This window comes from Arvicanthis niloticus, chromosome 4, assembly GCF_011762505.2.
Source record: "Arvicanthis niloticus isolate mArvNil1 chromosome 4, mArvNil1.pat.X, whole genome shotgun sequence".
Lineage (NCBI taxonomy): Eukaryota > Metazoa > Chordata > Mammalia > Rodentia > Muridae > Arvicanthis > Arvicanthis niloticus.
The window spans coordinates 39,067,260-39,090,972 of NC_047661.1; the positions used below are offsets into that span (position 1 = coordinate 39,067,260).

Sequence of the window (23,713 nt, forward strand, 5' to 3'; positions counted from 1 at the left end):
CACTATATATACAGATCACTATATATATATATATCACTTTAAAAATAAAAATTTCAACAAATTTTAGAGTTCTGTGACTATAAATGATAAACTATATACCTTCACATCAGATGTATCTCTCTGACTGGTTCTCCATGACCTTGCAATGGATGAGAAGGTTCGGTCTGGATGGTCAAATTTCCCATCATTTGCATTGAGGAAGAAGGTTGTGAATGGCTCCTAAATAAAAAAAAAAAAAGAATCAGTCATTGGGTCATTTGAAACACAGCTATAGTCATTTCTTTGTTAAAACAAAACAAAATAAAAACAAACAAACAAAGCCCCCAGCATCTGTGAGGCCCTCTATGGGAAGAAGAAATATGGAGCCCTGGGTAAAGGCCTAGACCAAGGTGTCAGATGTAGGTCTGGGCTGACTCTGCCATTGTAGAGCACTGCTCCACAGCCTGGAATGCCCTCTGGCCTCACAAGCATGGTTTTCATCTGCAAAGTAATGAAGTACCTTACCATTTCTCTGTAAATGGTTCTCACAGCATTTATAAGGGAGACTTTCTTTCTTTCCCTCCCTCCCTCCCTCCCTCCCTCCCTCCCTTCCGTATCACATTTTTTTTTTTCCTTTTCTTTATAGTAGTTCAGTTTGAAGGGCTGACACGCCCAAGCACTGCAGGCACTTCACTGCCAGGTCTTGCCCACCCCTCTTCCCTCCCCCTTTCTAAACCGTTAGATGAAATTCCTAACGCTAGCCACAATAAGGGCTATTCCCTTATTTGGCCACCTCCTTATGCCTGACTAAAAGTCTAAGGTACAACTGTTGAAACGCCAAGTTCCAGCAAACAAAATTCATTATTTGGCTACACTCGCTAACTTTTCCAAAATCAGGACTTACCAACTCACCCTAGCACAGACCTCCCCCTTTTCTCCTTAAAACCACTTCTGGATCCAGCTGCTACCTGGACTGCATTCCCCACTATGAAAGTGCCTCTGTCTTTCTCATTCTCTATTTCACCTTCGATACTCAGCTTAACTCCTGGAGCATAAAGATTCTTCATGACCTAATCCAACTGAATAAGGAATGGACTAAAGTGAACATAATTAAGACCGGACAATTCTAGTACTCTGTGACTGGTGCCTTTGATTAGCTTGTCTATTCATCAGGACATCACCTATAGCTGGAGCCCTTGGGATAACACCATCACAACAGCTGCTCTGCAGTTTTTAGGTTGAACAGGAGACATTGCTTTTGACAACATTAAATTTGCCTCCAAAACAGGTAAATAATATTCATTCTCACTAAGGATTCCTTAGGTACCTACAAGAAGAACAAAGGCAGATGTGTATTTCCCTTGGCATATTTAACCCTTTACTCCAAAGCTGATGATGGGGAGGATCAATGGCAAAACTTATTCCCCAGTTGGATGATGTTACTCTGCAGGGCATTTTCTTAATTGTCTCTTTTCTTTAATACACATCTCCATCCGCTTCTTAACCTGTTACACATCACTTTTGTCCCTTTATGTTCCTTTTCTCACCACTAATCTTAGATGTGGCTATTGGGCAGCATCCAAAAATGTAAACCTCTTTCAGTATCTTCCTGAAATTTAGTGTGAATAGGTGTCATCAATTTTCTAAGTCTGTGATATGTCATCTTTAATTTTGGATAAGAGAAAAGTCAGATGGAAGAGACAAGATCATGACTGATAAACAAATACAAGAAAACAGGGGACTAATTACAGTAACTAAAAATCACATGAGTAGGCTGGAAGTCTAGCTTGTTAAGATTTTAAGTTATGTGAGAGACAAACGGATATCACTAAAATTAGGAATAAAAACTGTCTGACGTGTCTCCTAATGATTAACTTGCTTTGTAGACTTTTAATTTACCAATAAAAGTCAGATAGTAAGTGTGGTATATGTAATCATTAAATTAATCAAAATTGGACTTTTAAAATAAAAAACAATGTTGATAAATTAAGTAAAATATGCCTAATTAATTTTAAGATCTGATTGCCCAATTAACCTATTTTTGGTAAGTTCCTTTACATAACTCTGTCATGTAACTGCCTCTGTCACTCCATTTCTATAAAATGACAATAATCTTTGGGATACTTATATGAATTAGCTAAGATTAAATGAAAAAAAAAAACAAACAAACAAAGAGAAAGCTTGGTATATCTCACCTGACACCAAGTTGTCAAACCAACTACCAGTCTGGAACCAGCCTTGTGTACCCAGACTGCAGTTACTGGATCCCTCCAAGGGCACTGGCCACCTTCCCTGCCTTGTAACCACTATAGACCAGTTAATTCCAACCTAGAAACACAGGATTTCCTTTCCTTTCCTTTCCTTTTCTTTCCTTTCCTTTCCTTTCCTTTCCTTTCCTTTCCTTTCCTTTCCTTTCCTTTCCTTTCCTTTCTTTTCCTTCACTCCATCTAAAAGCCAAAACTAAACCCTAATTGTGTGTAATCACAACAAAGGGAGGATGCAGATCTGAAGTGATGTGGAACCTTGCAGAGAGGGAAGGAAGCAGGTCCATGCTGAGACATTCCTGTGCTATACTCCACTGTCTGTCTGGGCTGGCACCCTTCACACTGCCTCCCTGGCATGTGTGTGGCTACCTTCAGTGTGTGAGCATGCTCAAGGCCACACTTTCACGAAGTGGAGGCATGATTATCTGAGGCCTGAGATCTATCTTTCTCCTATTTCTTTTGAAAGAATCCGACAGTAACTCTAGAATCAGTCCACATTTTCTACTAATTAACCTGCGCGCCTTGTGTGTGCCACAGTTCTGATTAAATATCATCTGCTTTCCTCTACGTGAATATGCTCTGCCCTTGTGTGTCAGGAACACAGAGAGTAGTTTTATTCAGGTTAGTTTAATGATGATGCTCATAAAAGTACTACTGGCATTTTTACTAGAAACAGGTATTTTTAATGACATATTGCAGTTGAGTTTCTAGGTTAAATTTCTACATAAGCTGTAATTATAAAGAAAGTTCTAAATTATAAATAACACATGTAGAAATTAAAATTTTGAATATTATCTATTTAATTCCCTAGGAATCATTGTTACTAAATGTCTAAAGAATTAGCTTAGCACAAGAGAGCTTAAAAACACTGTGTCAACCAGGGAAACTGGTCACTGAAGGCTGCACTGGTCAGTAAGTACTATGTGATTTTTCTGTGGTGATGTCTCCAGTCCAGAAAGGACAAAAGTCTGAGCACATGGTGCCTTAAACATTAGTTGTCATAAGAATCCCACCTTGATTGAGGGCTCCTTCAGCATTTGTCTGGCAGTCATTAATTAAAGTCTTGCTGGAGCCTGGCAAGTCAGACAAGTGACTTCACTGGTAGTTTGCATAAAAGTATGTTCTTAATTTAAAGTAGTGAGGTAAGTAGCTAATTATAATTTTTATGCAATTATCTTTGATATACTATATATATTGGCTGATAATGAATTTAATGACTTTAGTTCTAAAAGGCTTAACAGGCAGAGGACAGATACTTATTTTAATATGTATTATATTTTATGAACAGATTCTTAGTGACACAAATTGTAATGCATTTTCTACTTCATAAAATCCTTAGGATAAGAGTGAAGAAAGCAAGTTTCCCTCAGCCATTAGTTGAACACTCCTTAAGCTGTTCAACCACAGAACTCCAGTACCTTGCCTCTGACAGTTTGCCATGAGGCATTTGAGCTACAAGAGTCTTCTTCATAAAAGTGACTCTACCCATGTTGTCTGATACAGCAGCTAACAGATGCTATATTGTGCTAGAAAATGGCATATTTCTTTGGATTCCAAAACAAGTTAAAAAATATTATACATTGCATAAGTAATTTTTTATTGGTTATATGATCAAAAAGTAACATTTTGGGTATACCAGGTTTAAATTTATGAGACTAATTCCACCTGTTTCTTTCCCTTTTCTAAGGGCATGGGAAGCTGTGAACCATTCAGGGGGTTTCTGTGAGGCTGTACTGCCTTGTGTACAGTGGCCAGGAAAGATCACTATCAGGCCCTTACTTGGTCCTGTGTTCCATCCACTGAAACAGCAGGTCAACCAGAGGACCGCTAGTGCTTTGTAACTGGAGGAAAGATTTAGTTTACTTGGAAGAGAAAAGTATTTTAAAAACTCAGGTGGTTGAGGAGAAGTATTTCCAGATTTGACTAAATGGCATTCATAGAAAACACATAACATCATTGTGACTATTTCAAGATGCAATTAAATATTATTCTTACTTAAATTTCAAGATGACACAATTGATACATTTATTATTATTGTTTTCACACACAGTTCTGGACTTTTTTCCATCTCCAAGAGACCCAAGTGCGCCCCACCCCCAACTCCTAAGCTGTGGCTCAACAAGGTAGTGGCATCTTTTTCATACCTCTGATGAGGTATGGAAAAGGCCACATGAGTGAAAACGTTTGGTTTCAGTGTTTTTGAAAGTGTTTCTGTTTCTGGGGGCTTCTTGTGGACTGGAGGCAGCCTACCTTGATGGCTTGTGGAGGGCAGTTCTTGGGCTGCTTAGGTACAGCCACATTTCATTCTTGGCTCTCACAACAATCAGCAAGTGGAAATTACAGACGCTCTAGCCCCCTTGATTTTAAGTCTATGCTTCCTGTACTGATTTCTGTCTGCTTGCTAAAAGGTCATTCCCACTAGTGTCAATAAAGACTGGAAATTTAGTTTTATGACCTAATCACTGGTGACCTGAGAAATGAACTTATCAGTTATTTTGTTTTCTTCCCTGCTTTCCTATTTCTGAATATCAAACAATTAAGACCACCTTTTATGGCTGTGGCAATCAGAAATCAGCTACCCTAAATCTTGACTGGTCAGCTCTGTAGTCTGCTTAGTTCTGTGGCTGGAGCCACAGGATGGATTCCATGAATTCCCCAGGGGAACTCAGAGGGAATCTTCTCTTACCTGAATGTGAAGGACACTCTGCAGGCGTGCAGAATCTGACTAGTTAGGCTTGGCCACTAATTATTAGGGTCTAAAATACAGTTAAGATTTTTCTTAACTTCAAACTTCACACACTTGAGTCTTGGGCAGATGAGACTAACTTAAAAACCTTGGTCTAAAAAAGAGATCATACCTTTATATCATTACTTCTGTATGGAGTTTGTTTCATCAATATATTAGCTGATATAAAATCAAGGATGAACACCAGTGGGTCCTTTATGACTGACTTGGCAGAACTGGGTCGGACAGGATTAGGGTTTGTAACAGAGTATCTGTTCAGTTTCTGCTAATCCCCAGCTCAAAAATAAGTCCATGGATTTAAGTAACCTGCTTCCTAATCCAATTCTACACAAAAGATCATACATTAAAAGAATAAAACAACAACAAAACCAAAACAAACCACAACAAAAACAAAAAAACAAAGCTATGTGCGATTGTGCATATCTGTAATCCCAGAATTTGGAAGGCTGAACAGGAAGATCAGAGGCTTGATGCTTTCTGGGTTACGTGGTGATCATTTTCTGCTCACCAGTCTCTCTAGTCATTAAAATGAACAACAAATGTACTAGATTTTCATTTAATTTACTTACATTGCAAACCCTAGAGTTAGAGGCAGCCGAGTTAAGATGATACTTACAATTCGAACAAGCCATGACAGGGCGGAAGTGGCCGTTGAGTAATGTGTGTTGTAGTGGTAGGGTGGGCTTTGATCGTCTTCCCATGTCTCATAACGCTCTGCGTAAAACACTGCTCTCTTTGGGTTCAAAGCACCAATTGGCTGTAAAAAGATAAAAGAAATGTTCTGTTCCATGCAGTAACAGCAAACATTCTAGATGTCCAGGCTTCATCCTGAAGGTAACCCAGCACTAATGGACTGCTCTGCATGGGCTTTTCAATAGGTGGATTTAGATGAATTACTCATCAGTGTATTTGCAAAAGATACACAGGAACTATCCACATGTGCAAAGTCCCCTTACTTGGCTGTTCTTTTAGAAAATTAGATTCCCAGGGTGACTCTGGATTCTTACTTAAAATTTTCTTACACTTTTATCATGTTCTTGTACCTTTCCCAGGCCCTCCCAGAGCCTTCCCATCTCACTACCTGGCCAATTTTATGTTCCTTCTTGTTCTCTCTCTCAAAATAAACCCAAACCAAAATAAGACAAAAAATAAAAACCAAAACAAGCAAGTAAATGAAACCAACAAGCCAAAAATGACCCAAACAAGATGAAGGAGATAGTGTTTTAGCCGCTCAGGTCAGGTCAGTATTCTCATGCTCCTTTCCATTTCCTTGGCTCCTCAGCTACACGATGGCAACTGAGCTTGGCAACCAGTACTCAGACAGCTTTCTGTACTGTTGTTTTCACATTGGCTTTCCTGTTTGCCATGTGCAGTCTCCGCTGTGTATGCTAAGAAGCCAAAGTCCTTCAGAGAAAGCACAGTTGGAACATTGGTCCTGGTCTGCTACTGCCCAATTGGTGCTCCCATCTTTTTTTATGAATTTAAACAAAACAGCCAGCCAAGTAATGAGAGGCTCATCCAGAGGACTCAGGTTCCCAGGTAGGTGCTTTGTGAATATGACCTGTCCTATCTGGACTCTGGAGGATGACAAGGGGTATTTTCTTCTCTTGAAAAGCACATGTTAACTATTAGACCATGCTGCCAAACTTCTTCACACATCTAAACGTTAATGATTCTTAGAACATCCTCACTGTATAAAATGAGGATATGACTGCTCCAAGATATGGTTGAGGGGAAGGTTTTTATTGTAGATATGGGTGAGAGTATAGCCATAGGCATTTGGAAGAGTCCAGAGCAGGGCATGAAAGGAGTAAACTAAACATAGCCAGCAGAGTGAACAGGGCCTTGAGAGGAGAGGAGATGGGGTAGGAGGGGTGGCTGGGGCAGGCGTGGGAGGGGGATGGAAGAGAAGAGAAGAGAGGGGAGAAGAGGGAGGGGGAGAAGGGAGGAAGGAGAGAGGAGAAGGGAAATGGAGAGAGACATCTTCTGAATTGAAATGGCAGGGTTATATAGGAATCAGAAGCTGGGGTAAAGAAAGCCCTTGAGCTGGAGAAGTTTTGGGCAGAGGATAGGGCTGGGTGAGAAGAGTCATTGTTACTGAGTGGGCCTGAAGGCCAGCCTACGCTTGGGTATGCTAATAAGAACCTTAGATAACCCTTTGTCCCAAGTTTCTTTGGGACACTTGTGAGTACAAATAATAATTGGCCTTAGTTCAATTTTCTATCTGGTTTTGGTTTCTTCATATGGGGAGTCCACACTTATCATTTAGGTGCAAGTTATTGTTTTCAGTTGCATACTGTACAAATAAGTGTTTACATGGAGAGTGAAAATGTTAAGTATATCAGGCTTTACACCAAAATTTAATACTACTGCTTAAATATGAAGTCCCCCAAAGGCTTAATCTTAACAGAAGTCATAGAAAATTAGTGTTTCAATGGGACATATAATGTTACACAAAAGAGAAAAATTTGTTTATAAATTGCTGTGAGTCTTTATTTTTGGTCCCAGAAGACTAATTTAAACCACACAGTGATGTCAGCGGTTAGAGCTGCTAGAATTTCCATAATAAGCTTTTATTTGTAAGGATGCTTCCTCTGAATACTGAAATCATTTGTAAAGCATGTTCCTTTTATGTTAGCCTTTATTATATGAAGACCAAGATTAAACTACTTATTATTTTTTTTAAAGGTGTGGTTCTTGGTTACAAGAGTATTAATATTTTAAAGTTCTAAAACCATTGATCTTCAAGTATAAAATTTCCGCTTAAACATTTCAACTCAATTTTGTGCTAAATTTCAACATTTACCTAAAAAATCTTTTTATACAGATGTAAAAAAAAAAAAGGCAGAAATTTTGTCAAACATTATGTAAAATTCTCAATATTTAAAAGAAATGTAGGCAGGCAGTGGTGGTTCACACTTTTAATCCCAGCACTTAGGAGGTAGAGGCAGGGGGATTTCTGAGTTTGAGGCTGGCCTGGTTTACAGAGTGAGTTCCAGGACAGCCAGAGATACACAAAGAAACCCTGTCTCGAAAAACAATAACAACAAAACAAAACAAAACCCCCCAAAATAAAAGAAATGTAACTTTTATGTCTGATGAAAGGACAATTATTATCAAGCAGGACAAACAAAAGTTACGTAGTGACCTGGACTAGTCTCTCCTAGATGTGCATGTGTAGACATTTTCCTAACTCAGTGAGCTTTCTAAAAAGAGCTTTCTGTCTTGAAAGTGCTGGTGGATCTTTCAGTTGTAGAACATCTGTCCATACAGGAGGACCAACCTTATACTGATACTGTTGAAAGTCTGGCATCATTTTAAAACGTGAGTATCACCTGTGAATCCCATACGGATCTAGTAAATGACTGTGGTTACAATTCTGGTGAAAACACACAGCTCTATTTCCTGAGGCCGACACATTTAGTGGGCAATAGGAACCTGTCCCCTTTCCCATCAGTGGTGGCATTTAGATACAGCCATTGCTGTGCTTTCCACTTCCAGAGTTTAAATCTTGATATTAGATTTGCTGTTGTTTGGGACACTGAAATGTCACATAAAACCATGCACAAACAGAAGGTAGAGACTAAAAATATAATTTCTATACCTTTTGCTTTTAGAAAGGACAGTAAACTTACATAACTTGCTATAGTGCTATTGATATCTTGAGAGAATTAACTGACATTTGTCCAGACATTCATATTCCTGGTAATTGGGCACCAACTGTTTATGTTACAATGAAGCACTGTTGTTTCTACTGAACAAATGATCCATTCTCCACTTATATCCCTTATTATCCACTCCTCAAAGATCCAGGAGAAAAATATGCCTCAAGCCAGAGTGCCACAAAAAAAAAATCTTTTCTTAAACAAGTCTGTGACTTTATTGTATGGAAAAATATCCTAATAGATGCTTGCATAGAGATTTACATTATTTAAAGTATTTATATTTCTATCTTACATTTATTTACCTATCTATCTATCTATCTATCTATCTATCTAAATATATAACTGCTGCAAACACACAATAGAACAGGCTCTACTTAGACTGTACTTTGATATATTTGGGTGAGAATTCTTTTGATATAAGTGACTTTTTCCCATGTTTTTCTTTTTTTTTATTTTCTCTTTCTGTTTCTTTAGCCTTTATCTATCAGTACTCTTTACTTGAAATCTCTTAAGTTATATCAAGCCATTTTTTTGGAATAAACATTTATAAGATAATTTATAACAAACAAAATTTGTAGTTAGGGAAATATTTATGATAAACTAGAGCCTTGAAAAAAAACTCTGGACACAGAGATGATCTGGTTTAAGTAGTAAATGTCAACCCAAAGACTGAGAGAGAGGACTGTCCGCCCCACTGTGCTGCAGCTTTGTTGCTTACTCTAAAATTAGGATCTCTGCAGTTTTTGTTTTTCCTTCACAACTGCCTGTTTGCTTCCTCTCCACCAAAGACTTCAGAAACAGATGGAACCAGCTAGGCATAAGGGTACACACCTGTAATCTTAGCATGTGAGAGGTAGGAGACCTTTTAACAACAGGCCCAAAGAAGGAAGGACGGGAGGAGGAAGAGAGAGAAAGGAAGGAGGGAGAGAGGCAAAAAGGGGGAGGGGGAAAGAAATGAAGGAAGTAAGGAAGGAAAGGTGGAAGGATGGAAGAGGGAAAGAAGGAGGGAGGGAAGGGTCCGACCGTGACCCGGTCCTGTGCCTTGTGTTCCAGATCTCAAACTTAGTGAGCAGCTCTCCAGTTCAGAGATCCAACTGCTGTGCTGAGCTAGAAACAGCTTCAGGCTGATTCAGTGTGTTTGGTTTCTATGGAGAACTTTCTGGGTGTTTCCACATCCTTATCACATCAGAACTTGTGATAAATCTAAGTTATCTCCTCTTTCACTGTAATAATCACGGGCTAGAAAATCTATTAAAGGGGCCTCCCAAATTCTTATCTTTTCCATTTTTCCGGTTGTGAAACATATGATATCATCTTAAAAACCATCTCATGACAGTGCAGGACTCACTCCTACAGACCCCTTTGCCCACTCTTTCTATCTATCTCCCTTATCTGACTCATACTTTTGGAAGGGTTCAGACTTCCTTGTAGAATCTTCACAGGCAGTGCCTAGCACTCATGAGGTGAGCTTGTAACTCATTTTGCCCATTAGACTGTGCCTTAAATGAAACAGCTAATCTATTCATGTCTGAATTATTAGCACCCAATAAAATGTCTGGTCCTTAGCAGCAGAGTGATAGACACTGAATGAATAAAGACCCTACTAGAATAGAGTTGTATGTCAAACTTTCATGTGGGCATTTTAGACAAAAGGTTTAGTCAGAAAACAAGGCGGACAATGAAGTGGATACATTTAGAGGACATGATCAAGAGTCTAAGAGCTCTGAGGAATCACAGAAAAGGGGATGCACAAGCCAGAGCAGTGACTGAACATCTGTAAAAAGCACACTCAGTGGAAAAGGGCAGTAATTCCCAGTGCATGTAGGTATACCTAAGTCCAGCTCTCGCACATGAGCAACAGTTCCTGCCTAGTCCTTCGTCCTTTATGAACTGTTCTTTCTTCATTTTTTAGAATAGCTGGTGCAGGTGCACTGACCCTTGAGAAGCCCAAACTGTCTATCAGTCTATCCTATGTGGCCACTGTGATTGGTGCAGAAATTAGCCCGTGATAAGCTTTGACTGAAAGAAACTTGGCTGCTAGTATATGGGAAGAAAGTCCTCTCTGGTGGGGTTACAAAAGCTTCCATGCTATACTACTGAGAGCTGGTCAGATCAACACCAGAGCAGTGTGCAATAGCAATGTCCTCAGAGCAGGTTCTCGCAACACTGACCCAGTCTGGATTCCTTAGAAACACCAGGTCTGTAAAATGTACCTTTTAAATTGAAGCCTGTTTAACTTGACAAACTTGTCCAAATTATTACTATATTAATTACCATATTAATGTCAATAGAGCCATTTTATAATTAATAAATATAATTAGTATAGCAATTGATTAATATAGTAATGTTAATACAGATAAATTATTTTTTATTTACTAGACTGTCAAAAATTACCAAGTTCCATGACTCTCATTTAAAAAGATTGATACATTTAATTCTTTTTTCTTTTCTCTTCTTTTCTTTTTCTTTATTCTCTTTTTTTACAGTCTAGATTTTCTCCCCTTCCCAGTCTACTCTCTGACTGTTCCACATCCTTCCCCGTCTCCACGAGGATCCCCCCCCCCCATTTAATACTTTTCCATTTAAAACCTCATCATCAGGCAGGTTATATACTAATGTAATAAAACTTTCACTTTGGATATTTTTATTTATGGTGAAAAAGAAAGAGAAGGAAAACTAGGAAGTTGCTATAGATTTCTGGGCTGCTCATTCTCCAGCTTAATTGCCCGTACGCCATGTGCACAGGCATTCAGCAACATCCATATGTTGGCGCACGAATTTGCACCGCCACATTTCAAAGCCTCAGGCATTATCACTTCCTCTTTTAAGTGGCATAATAATGTAGGCATCAGTTAAACCCATCTTCATCTGCCAGTCAAACAACTCCTGTGTTAACAAAATAGATTTTTTTCCACTTGGTGATTAAATGTGTTTGTGCATGTGTATATGTACATGAACATGTGTTTGTGTGCATGCGTAATGTCTTCCATTCATGTCAGTGTTTGATTTTTGTGATAAATTTATCATAAGACATGGCTGGAAAATGGAAAATCCCATTTATACTCTAATGAGCAGAAACTGTGATTCATGTCAAAATCATGTAACCACTAGAAACTGGAAGTCAAATTCATATGCATGTATAGAAATAACTAAGACACTAACATGTATCCTGTTTCAAGGCAAATTTTACAAGAAGCTCAAATTTCCATAAGGAATATTTATATAAATTGAAGGAAAAAAATATCTCCACCTGTTGGTGGCTGGTACTGAAAAGATTGGTCAATGACAGACCATTTTATTTGTCAAGCAATAAATACAATCTATACTGAGTGAGATTTGACCATGTGTAGTATAATTAAAAATTTAAATAAAAAGCCTTTCTCATGTTCTTCATTGGTTTCATAAAGATGGCCAGGAAAAAAATAAGATTATAAATTTAAAAGACCCATGTCATTCTGAGTAAATGTACAACAAGTTTTAATAAACATTTGGGGTTAGTGTTTTGGCATTTAAGAAGATAAACAATTTGTGGCATGAAAATTAATTATTCAATATTTTTACCTTTCTTGAATTAAAAATGATTTAGTTGACTCAAATACTCTTTCACTAGACTTTTTAGTCAATCATGTCTCAGATAGAGAAACTCAGGGGTGACTAGAAATCTACTTTGCATCCACCACTCTGAATGCCCCTTGCACACAAGGTGTGACAGGAAAGGTTGTCCCAGTGCTTCTCCTGCTGTGATAGCATTTATGACAGAAGTCATTTGAGGAGGAAAGGGTTTATTTCATCTTCCAGCTGGTAGTCTAGCACTGAGGGAAGTCAGGGCAGGAATGTAAGGTAGGAACCTGGAGGCAGGAACTGAAGTAGAGGCCACACAGCTGTGACACTTACTGGATGGCTCGCCAGGATCACTGTCAGCTATACTTCTTATATTTTCTAGGACCTACCGTGGGCTAGGTCCTCCTACATTAGTCCATAATCATAAAAATAACCCACAAACTTGCCTACAGGCCAATCTGATGGAGGTATTTTCTCAATTCAGGTTCCCTCTTGGCAAATGACTTAGTTTGTGTCAAGATGACAAACAAAACAGCAATAAACTCTAAAACCGGCACAGGGCCTTTCAACACTGCTATCAAATATGCACACTAGGGTCATTTTAAAGGGGAAGGAAGCAAGGTGGAGGAGCTTAGAAGCAAGCCTACTCTGTAAGAATTTGGGCAGAGATATTCTGGTGCTCAGGTAAGTTATTCTCAGTTTTAAGACTAATAGAAGAACGTAGCTTCATAATTCTAGGGCTCCCCTTTTAAGAATCCAGTAAAAATAACACACTCCAAAGACTGAGTTACCAGTGAACTTAAAACCCAGTGCCATGTTCCTGACTGTGGCATGGACTTTGTAAGAGCAAGCCACCCAGCTCCAACTCATGGAATGTCAGGGACCAGGGCAAGACTATCACTCAAGACATTATGTTTACTTATTGCACTTCTTATCTGTTGGTGCTGTCTGCATACTTCTGGAAAAACAGTAATTTAATTGTTTCTCTGCATGCTTTTGTTAAATATTAGATGCTGCTTTACAATATCCAACAGGAAATTGGTATCGTGTTGTGAAGACTTCTAGGAGATATGGCAGACTGGAAGCCTTACCATGGAAACCCAATGAAGGAAAGAAGTGAACACAGAGATCACTCTGCTTTCAGCACTGGCCAGTGAAACTTCTTTTTGCGGTTAATTTCAAGACATTGAACTGGTCAAGCACTGGGAAATTGAGTGTCCAGCTCTCTATGGCACATTTATGTCAACCACCTCCTACCAAGCGTCAGGGATGTTGCAGGAGAAAGGACAGGAAGAGTGTAAGAACAAGAGAATGAGGACCAGTGCTGTGAAAAGCTGTCTTCTGGATGTGACACAGCCATTGTGCTAATAAATGTACAGTGGCTCTGTTTACCCTTACAAGATCAAGCCATTCGATGCTGCAGCCTGGATGAAGGAGGGATGCTTGAGATCCCACTTTTAGCTGAGGAGCTGTTAGCAGGTGATGGCTGTTGTAGAGACAGCAGTTTCTCTTTGAGCATGTGATACTGGGTAGGTTGCCCACACTCCAGTGGATAGTCCACACTCATGTAGCACTAATTGGATTCAGTAGTTTATAATAAAATTAAAAAGAAAAGAAGATATTGAAAGATGTGGTTGGAAGTTCCTGAGGTACTGGGGGAGGGAAGAAGAGTGGATTAAAAATACACTGAATATATGTATGAAGCACTCAAAAATAAATGGAAAACACTATAGTTAATATATAATAGTAATATAATAATTTACAAATATATAAAGCAAACACTATATATGATATAAAATATTTATTTTGAAAACAGAGCCAGAGAGATAGGTTAGCAGACTAAGGTGCTTGCTGCTAAGCCTGAAGACCTGAGTTCAGACCTGGGAACCCACATAATATAAGGGGAAAACCAACTCTCAAACGTGTCAACACACATGCAGTGTTATGTACACAGGTCACACACACACACGTACATTCACATACATGAATGTGAAGTAAGACTTGGGGAGAGAGGGAGAGTGAGCAAGAGAGCACAAAAACCATTATTTCAATAATACTGTTAGAATGTTTGAAGAACATGTGGAAAATGGAGAGGGTTGGGTAAGTAAGATGTCTCTGTGGGTAAACACACCTGCTGCCAAGTCTGACAACCTAACCATGGTAGAATGAGAAAACCAGCTTCCCCAAATTGTCCTCTGACCTTTATACATGTTCCATGATATGTGCACATGTCTACATCCACACAAAATAAAACAAATGTATCCCAAAACTATAGTTTCTGAATTACAGGTCTGGATTTTGTATGGTAGACTACCCAAGATGAGGTGGGTTCAAGTGTTTACAAGCCCTGTGATCCTATGCCCTGCCTCCTGTGTGAGGCGCCCATCATTACTGCAGATAGCCTTTCCCTTGTATTATCAGTGGCTCCAGGTTTCATAGGACTTGAGATTTAAACAATTTGTCTGTCACACTTTGAATTCCAAGTGCCCCTCCCAAAGGCTCCAGAGCTGCTGCTGGAGGTGTTGCTCTGGCAGAGTCCAGGGGAAGGAAGGAGGGAGGGAGGGAAGAAGGAAGGAAGGAAGGAGGGAGGGAGGGAGGGAGGGAGGGAGGGAGGGAGGGAGGGAGGGAGGGAGGGAGGAAGATAGATTACTGGAGGCATGCCTTTGTAGAACCCCTTCTCTATGCTTTCTGGACTCCATGAGGTGCACAGGTCTCTCTAACTCCAGGCTTCTCTGTTATATCCTGCTACACTGCCATAGGGCCCACAAGAGGGCCCAGTGAACGAATACTGAAAACAAGAACAAAAATAAGCCCTTTCCTTCACTAAGTTGATCTTAGTTATTTTACCTCAGTGAAAGAAATGTGACTAACACATGCTCTTACAGAGACTGAACTTAACACTAGGTTCCTAGAGTTGAGGGAAGTATAGGAAGAGAAGTGGGGTGTCTTTAAGCTTAAGCTTCTTTTGTCTTCTCGTAGCTATCGTGTCTTATACTGTCCCGTGTGAAGTATGTGGCTGCCTAAACAATGGCTATGTCCCAAGGTCAAGGTTATACCTTAAGGTCTTTCTGACATCAAAAATGCAAAACTTCTCCATGCAACTGCTAGGTGTGTACAAGTTCAACCTGCTATTCCCTTCATTTAATCACTAAGAGCCAAGTCTCAGGTCTATTTCAGGTTCTCTTAGTAACAGAAAGTGACTTCCTTTCCTTCAGAAACAAGAATCTATAAGTCTCTGCTCAGCTCCTTCTCCCACCACCCAGGGGAGGCAAGGGTCTCCAGCTCATCCTGGCATCCTCCAGCTCCATCTGCAAGTGGCTGTCCCACAGCTTACAAGAAGCATCAGTGACATCTGCTGAGAAACAAGTTTCCACTTCTTCCACTGAGGCTGTGCTGGGATTCTTGTGAGTGAAGATATGAGGCAGGAGCTAATGCAGCCATTCTACTGCTAGGGAGGCAAGAGGATGTCTAAAATACATCCCACTGTGGAGTAGAAGATGAGTCTGAAGTCCACAGTGCCAAAAGATACATGGTGCCACTATCTGAGCCACTGAGCAAAACTTGCTCAAAAGCCAAACCCTTCTCTGAATCTTTCAGTTAAAAGAACCAATGATGTTGATGTGTTGCTTGAACCAATCTGAGCTGAGGTCTCCGAACCTTTTCCAAAGCAAAAGGTTCCTGGCATAATTAGAAGCCACAGAGGCAGTGTTAGTTGGTATTATAAAGAAAAACAATTTTTCATGTTTGTGTTTTTCATGGTTTCTCTAATATTATAAGCAGTAAGGAATGTGAAGTTATTTGGGACTTCAAACGTTAGTATAAACAAATTCTAGAACTACAGATTGCTAATTCTAGAATTGTTGATTAGATCAAGACTCCTAATCTTTGCTTTAAAAATTACTTTTCTTGTCAAAATATTCCCAGTTACTAAAATTTAATAGTCTCAGTTCTTTCATAAGTTTTTGGGAAACAGATTTGTCACAGACAAATCTTTGGTCTATCTATCCCAGGTGTAAGAAGTCCACATGCTCCTTGGTGGCGCCTCTTCATGAAGGACTGCTATTACCCACTGTAGTCTCTCCTCCCAGGAATACTACACTTCTAAAATCACTTCCTCATATTTCATACATTAACTCTTGTGTATTAGTGGGCTTTATAAGAGGTAGACCTAGGTCATCTGGATAGAAGTTCCTGTTAAGAACTTTAGTGGAGCCAGGCAACAACACAAGGGTGATTTATTAACATATCAAAAGGCTTTAATCTGCTAAGGCTTTCCCATCTTGTCAGTGTGATGACTGCTAATGTATGGGCATGGGTGATGGGAGAGTTGAAATGGAAAGCTAGTTCTCTCCTGCAGTCAACCAGCCCAGCACTAAGGGACAGCTCCATGCTTGCAAAAGGACAGTTCCTGTTCCCTGATTTACTCAGGTTTGCCTCTGCTGCTTATTTCACACTTTGTAAAATTGGGGAAGTGTATTTGTGTCACAAAGGCAAAGCCCTGCTAAAGGAGGCACACACTGAATAGACAGCTTTTCTGGTTACTTGACAGGCACAGGCTGTTACCCCAGCCAGTCAGGAGGCTGAGGCAGAAGAATCCCAGAGTGAGTGCAATGTCACATGGGTAACTTATTGAAACCCTGTCTTAAAATGCAAAAAGAAGGACAGGTCCCTGTTTTCACCTCAGAAACACAGCAGGAGTGAACAGATACCATGCTTTGTACCAACTTTGGATTTTCCCCTTGATTAACTCTAAACAACTTCCTCCTGAACCTGCTTTTGCAAACACTCATGTTTCCTCTGATGGTGCTGAGAATGTCACTGACAGCTGTGCAGTTTCTGTGACGTGGGTCGTTAAGAGTTAGAGACTGACCCCTAGAAGACGAAACAGCTTTCTCTTCCACTGAGCATGTGCACTGGCAGAACCCCTTTCTGCTGTACCTTCTGTACAGTAGAGATGTTTGTACTGTTAAGTGTTACCTTTGACAGATCCCTGAAGTTTCCTGGGAGAGTCAGGTCCAATTCCTCTGATTCATAGTTTGTTAATACCCATGGAAACACAGGATATTGGTTCAGGTCATTGTACGTCCGTCCTAGTGAAGAGAAGAGAACAAGTGAAAACATGTACACTCTAATTGCTCAGAAAGCACTTTCTGTGCTTATAGGTAAGGCAGACACTGTATTTCAGGAGGGAAGTGCCTCTCTCATTGGTTTAAGTCTCTGATAAACAAGAGTTCAGAGTGTCTTCCCTCTACAATTTCAGCAAGAGCTTCACACATGTGACACTGCTGGCTGGGCATCACACATGGTCCCTTCCCTTGTGATTAGCTCCTTCTAAGTAGTTCTGGTCATGGGGCCTAGTTCTATCAATAGCATGAAAACAATGGTGATTTGTGAGACTTCTCATAGGTGCATTTATATTACTTCCCATAGGTGCATTTATATTACTTCTTTTATGACACAGATAACATTTGACCTTAGGAGCAGAACTCTGTCAGCCAAGGACTTTGAGAGTGCCACCAGGCTATGGAACTACCTGTTTGTAGCTTATTATCAGATGGTATTCTGCTGTACAGAAGACAGAGGTAGAAACCACATCATCAGTAAACAGATGCTATATTAAACATTCATCAAGACACGGTGGAAAGAGGTTGGGAATGAAGCTTTTGCACAGTGCTTGCCTGGAAAGAGTTAGGCTCTGAGTTCTGACAATTCATGGCAAGAACCTGTCAAGGCAGGGAAGCACTGGAGGGCAGAAGGAAGGAAGGAGACAGATGCAGAACGCACTCCAGCCCCTTCTAGTCCGTGTCTTTCTTTTGGTGCTATTCTGTTGCACGTGGGTGGAGACCTGTGGAACTGTTGGGCTCCTCTGCTTAGTTTGAGGAGAACAGTTCCCTATGTCCAGTGGGAATTAAAGCATGGTGGGAATATGAATATTTCCTGGAAGGCTGCTTCCCTAGGTGAGAGATGCCACCATATTAAAGTAGCAGTGTCCTATCAGATGGAGTGTGGCAACACATGCCTGTATTTCCTGTCATCTAAGAGACTGAGGCAGAAGAATCTGATTTTCAGACAATCCAGAGCTACATAGTGAGATCCTGTCTTAAACGGAGACCAGGTTAGGAAGGAGATAGAAATGAAGTAAGGACGACAAACTACAGCCACTAGTCCCCAGGTTAGGCAGTGAGAGAGGAGTCCCACCTCCTTGGTTAATTTCTTTTAAAAAGCCTTTGTGTCTTGGCAGATACTCTCTGGCCAGTAAGTGTTCTTGATGGAAAGAACACATATGTGATAGAAACAGAATAAAATGAGCCAAACCCTAAAATATAAACAAACACAAGCCAAGTGAGAGCTGGCTGAAGGAGAGAAGCACTGTGGAGCATGGGACAGGGGAAGAGTTGCAGGCAGGAAGGCCAGCAAGTGCATAAGTACAGACTTTGAGTGGATTTAAGCCTTTGCACATGAAAATATTCTAGGAAAATGTTCTAGTATAAAAAAGCTGCCAACTTCTAAAGTTCAGAATGTGCCAGTCATCTTGCCTACATGTGGTGACTTGGCCACGACTGCTCTCAGCAGTCACTCACAGGCCCACAACTGGAGGGCACTGACTGGCCAGGCAGGGCCGCTTCCTATTTTCTCAATGGACCCATGAACATTTCATTCTGTCATTTTCTGGGGAACTGTTCTGCTTAAACCACTGTAGAGTTAAGAAAGAGCAGGTCTTCCCATTTGTGTGTCATTTTGTAGAAGAATACCCCTATCTATAACACAGGTTGTATATAAAAACAAATTATAAATGGAAATAGATTGCACAATTGTTTTTTTTTTTATTATTTCAAAGATTATTTTATGTGTATAGGTATTTTGGCTGCAAGCATGTTGGTGTACCATGTGTATTCTCGTTGCACATAGAAGCCAGAGAGAACATCTATTCCCCTGGAACTGGAATTATACATTATTGTGAGCTGCTATGTGGGTGCTGGGAATCCAACATAGGTCTCAGGAAAAGCAGCCAGTGCCCTTAACCACTGAGCTGTTTCTTCAGTACCTGCCACTAACTTTTTGATGCTAGTTATTATTTGTAGCAAAGGAGAGTTTATCAAAATAAATACAAAGCCAATATATGTTAACTCAGGATTTAAATGTTCCTATACATGAAGATAGTATAAGAAAGAGGATGCTTATTGAGAAAATGTATTTATAATAAAGTAGAAGATATTAAGCCACTTTCAGAAACATTCTAAAGCAAAGAAACACTATTTTAAAAACACAGATACACACAGCAATGAAATGAATAATGCTCAGGACAGTTTCTCTCATCCTGATTTTTTTGTAAGCCATTTTTAATAATCTTTGAAAGCTTCTATAAAAATAAATTGTAAGATAAATTTAGTATTTTTACATTACTATAGCTTCACAACATTGTTTTGATTGAATAAATACAATAAAAACTTTTAAAAAATAAAATGGCATTAACAGATTTTTGGTAAAATTCTCTACTTCTGTTTTACATCAGACAATATATTTTTACTTGAACTAAAAATTCACAGTGTGCCAAAGGTCACAAAAAAGAACAAGAATGATGGAGCAGTACTCTGGGGGTCCATACCCCAAAGCCTCACTGAATTAGCATTCTTTATTTTACTGAACATGTTTTATGACATGAGAAAAAAAAAAAGGATTCTAAATTCCCTAGAAGGAGATACTTCAAAAGTAGTATCTGTTCACTTCTGGTCACCTGGAATATATGTTGGCTATTTTTGCTTTTCTCTTGAACATAGCCCACATGTAACAAATACACCTGTGCTGTCCTGGTAGCTCTTGCCTTCTCTGGTGGTGGTGAGAGCCCACCATGTTACACATTCTGCTAACTGTGCTTCAGAGGATGTACCTCAGAAGATGCATATTAATATTGGAAGCCCATGGCACTAATCTACTCAAACAATAAAAGTGAAGCACAGTAAATGAGATCTCAGAAACAGTGGATATGTTTCTTCATTAAACACACACACACACACACACACACACACACACACACACACACACATTTTAATTAAACCATCCAATTTAATGTTTTTATATGGCACTTTAGTTTTGAAGGTAAAGTGATCTAGAGACAGCTGACAAGGAAATTATAACTGCAATTCCTTGGTGAAAATGTTAATGACAGCAAAATATCGTTTAATGAGATGGGGGCGGCACCTGGATTAGCATGCTGTAAGAATGCTGTTCCTGTGTCGTTGGCGTCTTCACACTTTACAGACATTTTGTCATCTCTAGGTCATTAGGAAAGAATTTTTAATGATTTTTCTAGAAGCAAGCAGTTCAAGTTACATCTAATTAGATGACAATAATAAGCCCAACACATGCAGTAGCTAAATATATACATAATTAACCAGGGAGAGCTTGTTCATCACAAAGTAAGAACCTGGAAAGTGCTAACCAGGAGAACAGGGCTGGGGTTGGGAAAGTTGTGCTGAATTCATTAGCTGATCATATGAAAAACAATTCAAAAGCCTTAAAAAACCACCCTCAAGTCTAGCGGGATAATTTACACGGAGCTATGTTAGCAATCACTTGCTGGTTTGTTTTGTTGTTTATTTGTTTTAATGCAAGGAAGCCAGCTCTTAACATCTTTTCCTAGCATTATCTCAAAAGTGTGTAAAGTGAGGCTGAGGCTGCATCTCTCAGAATAAGATGAGCAGAAATCAGGTCAACTCTGAGAGCCATAAGCCAAAGCCTAGTTGAACTCCAAGAAGCATTGAGATCATTTCACATAATCTACTACAATGTTTTTGAAAACTAACTCAAATATTTAAAAATAAATATATTATGCCATAATCCTAAGCTGGCTTCCCATTCATTTTGAAAGCTAAGCCTTCAAGGAACACTTAATTAAATAAAGTTGAACATGGAGACACATGTTTGCAATCCTGGCACTTGAAGAATGTGGTAGGAGGGTAAGGACAGAGACAGTGTCCATATAACACCTAGTGAGGCAGGAAAGGTACTGCAGAGCCTGTGAGTGCTGCAGGTCCCCAAGGACATAGTATGCAGGATGAGAGGAGACTAAATTACCAAGATTGCAGCTAGGACACAGCTAGGTTTAGGCACTATTTGATTCCTAATTAACGATTCCACTCTTAGTGAATGTTTGTTAAATTTATACATAGGACAAAGACTGAACATATTATTGGGCTTTAGGTAATTTCTTTGAAAGCCATGCCTTCTGAATATTTGGCAACTTCTTTAGTAAATTTGACCTTTGTGTATCTGTGTATGCTTATAAGACATTTATCCTATTAGGGTGAAAAGTCCACTATGTTCTGAGACCATGAGCTGCTCTATAAAGCAGCTGTCACATATTTCTAATCTCACTGTTTTCAAGCACCTAGAAGTGAGAAAGGAAAACTGGTCAAGTCAAATAGACATGAAGAAGTGGTCACCACAGAATGGGCCATGCAATGGATTGTTTAATTCAGGCAAGCTATTTTAGCACAGAAGATAAACCTGAGTGAAACATTACAACCAAAATGAAAAAAAGTCTGAAATTTATGAAGCCGCACTGACCTACTTTTATCAAAAGTACCAAACTTGAAAGGGTCATTCCCTATTACATTCCGATTCTGTTCCTTAGCTTAGTTCTGGTTGCAGGAACCCCATGTTCATAATCCCAGTGGATTCATACAATGGATCATACACACAAAGATACCCAAAGCATGATGACTAAGTCTCTTTACTACGACTGCCCAGAGCACCAGTGCTGGCTCTCAGTACAAACTGGCACTCACTCAGAACTTCAGTGTTGATGGCAAGAGAAGAATGAGTAAGTGTTGGGCCAGGACAGTGTCTGGGGACAGCTACATTCATAAACCACTCCCATGGTTATTCTACTTTTAAGCATTCATTTCCTCATCTACCAAAACCCTTGAAGAGTTCATCTAAGCCTTCCTTGCATAGTCTGTATCTTCCTGTAGTCTTTCATTACACTCGCTAGCTGTAAATGGCTTGCTTTTCTCTGTGAGCTCTATCCTTTTAATTTCTTTTTAAGATGGGTCTTGCGCTGCAGCCCAGGTTGTCCTAGAACTTTAAATCTTTTTGCCATAGCACCCCAAATGCTTCTGGGACTGGAAGGATACCTCATTTGGTAAAGCACTAAATACTGAAGCATGACATCCTCAGTTCCAGGTGTGGGCTGTGCACTTGTATATACTGCTAGAGAGATGGCGAAGGCAGCTTCATAGAACTCCCTGGCCAAGAATGACACTCCAAGGTTAACCTCAAGATTCCACATGTGTGTACTCTTCACAAAGATATGCACACACCTGCACTTGTACATGTGCACAAAAAGAGATGTACAGAAACATGCCTGGCATTCTAAATGTCTTGCACAGAAAGCTTATTATGGAGACTGGTTTTCAGATAGCTGGAGCAAATATGCTGCATGAGACCCACCTGAGGCTGCTGAAAGGCAGTCTGCTGTGTCCAGTGCACATTTCTAACCCTGTTCGTCTGCAGAAGAACAGGAGCATCCACATCTGTCACAGGCCCATAGGAGGTACAGATGCTGTTGGCTGAGGCCTCACTCTGAGAAGAGTGGGCACAGGAAGCTAAGATGGCTTTTATTTTTCACGACATACACTCAGTCTCTTACTTTTCTCTCTACTGGTCACCCCACTGCTATTGCTCTCATCCAAATCCCACCTCATCCCCCTCTTTCTGTCTGCAAACTGGCTTAGACACACAAGGCTTCTAAGACCCGAAACAAAAGCAGGCACAGTGGTCTCTGCGCTGTTCATGTGCAACTTGTCACATTCACTTACATTTCCCCTTGCTCATTTTTCTGAAATAGAATCTCACTAAGTATTCCACATTGCCTTAAAAATACTATAGTAATATATGTGCACATATATGTATATATACATATGTGCATAATATATATAATACATATATATGTAATTTAGTCTGTACTCAAATTCACCATCCCCCTGCCGCAGCTATCCAAGTTTTGGGATTCAAGCATGTGCCTCACTTGGCTTCAACTGTAACTTGCAGAAGGGACTATAAAGTTATTTCTATCCTGATTTAGATGAATCATCTGGGCTTAGTCAAACAAAGTGACCCCCAGAAAGCAACAGGCATGGTGTGGTTGCAGGGTGCCCTGTATCAGCACTGGAATATACTGACATTCATTCACCATGGGCATCAGCAAGGACAGAAACTACCTCTATAAACCAGTAAACCAGAGACTGTTCTATGTCCAGGGGATAGCCCATTCTACCTTAGAACAAGATAACCACCATATGAACAGCTGCTGGTCTAGAAACTGAACTAGAGGTGAAGCACCTCACCCTGCTCTTTAGCTCCAAAAAGCTACTAGCCCAGTCAAGGAAAAAATGCAAGTCCATCTAATGGTAGGCAATGAATCTGTTACTTGTTACTTCCCCCACCTTGCTCCAAGGGGAATTGTACTCCAGGCTTTGTCCGTTCTGGACAGGCAC

General features: G+C 39.9%; 1 protein-coding gene across 6 annotated transcripts in view; it reads right to left on the reverse strand.

Annotated features, from left to right (window-relative positions):
* The window catches only part of Nbea (neurobeachin), a 518,446-nt gene that overhangs the window by 65,278 nt on the left and 429,455 nt on the right, over window positions 1-23,713 (reverse strand). For all 6 annotated transcript variants that reach the window (XM_076932409.1, XM_076932408.1, XM_076932407.1 and 3 more), the window contains 3 exons: window positions 17,193-17,305; window positions 5,606-5,746; window positions 100-219 (listed from right to left, as the gene is read on the reverse strand). In XM_076932409.1, coding sequence (XP_076788524.1) covers window positions 100-219; window positions 5,606-5,746; window positions 17,193-17,305 — 374 coding nt within the window. The remainder of the gene's footprint in view (window positions 1-99; window positions 220-5,605; window positions 5,747-17,192; window positions 17,306-23,713) is intronic.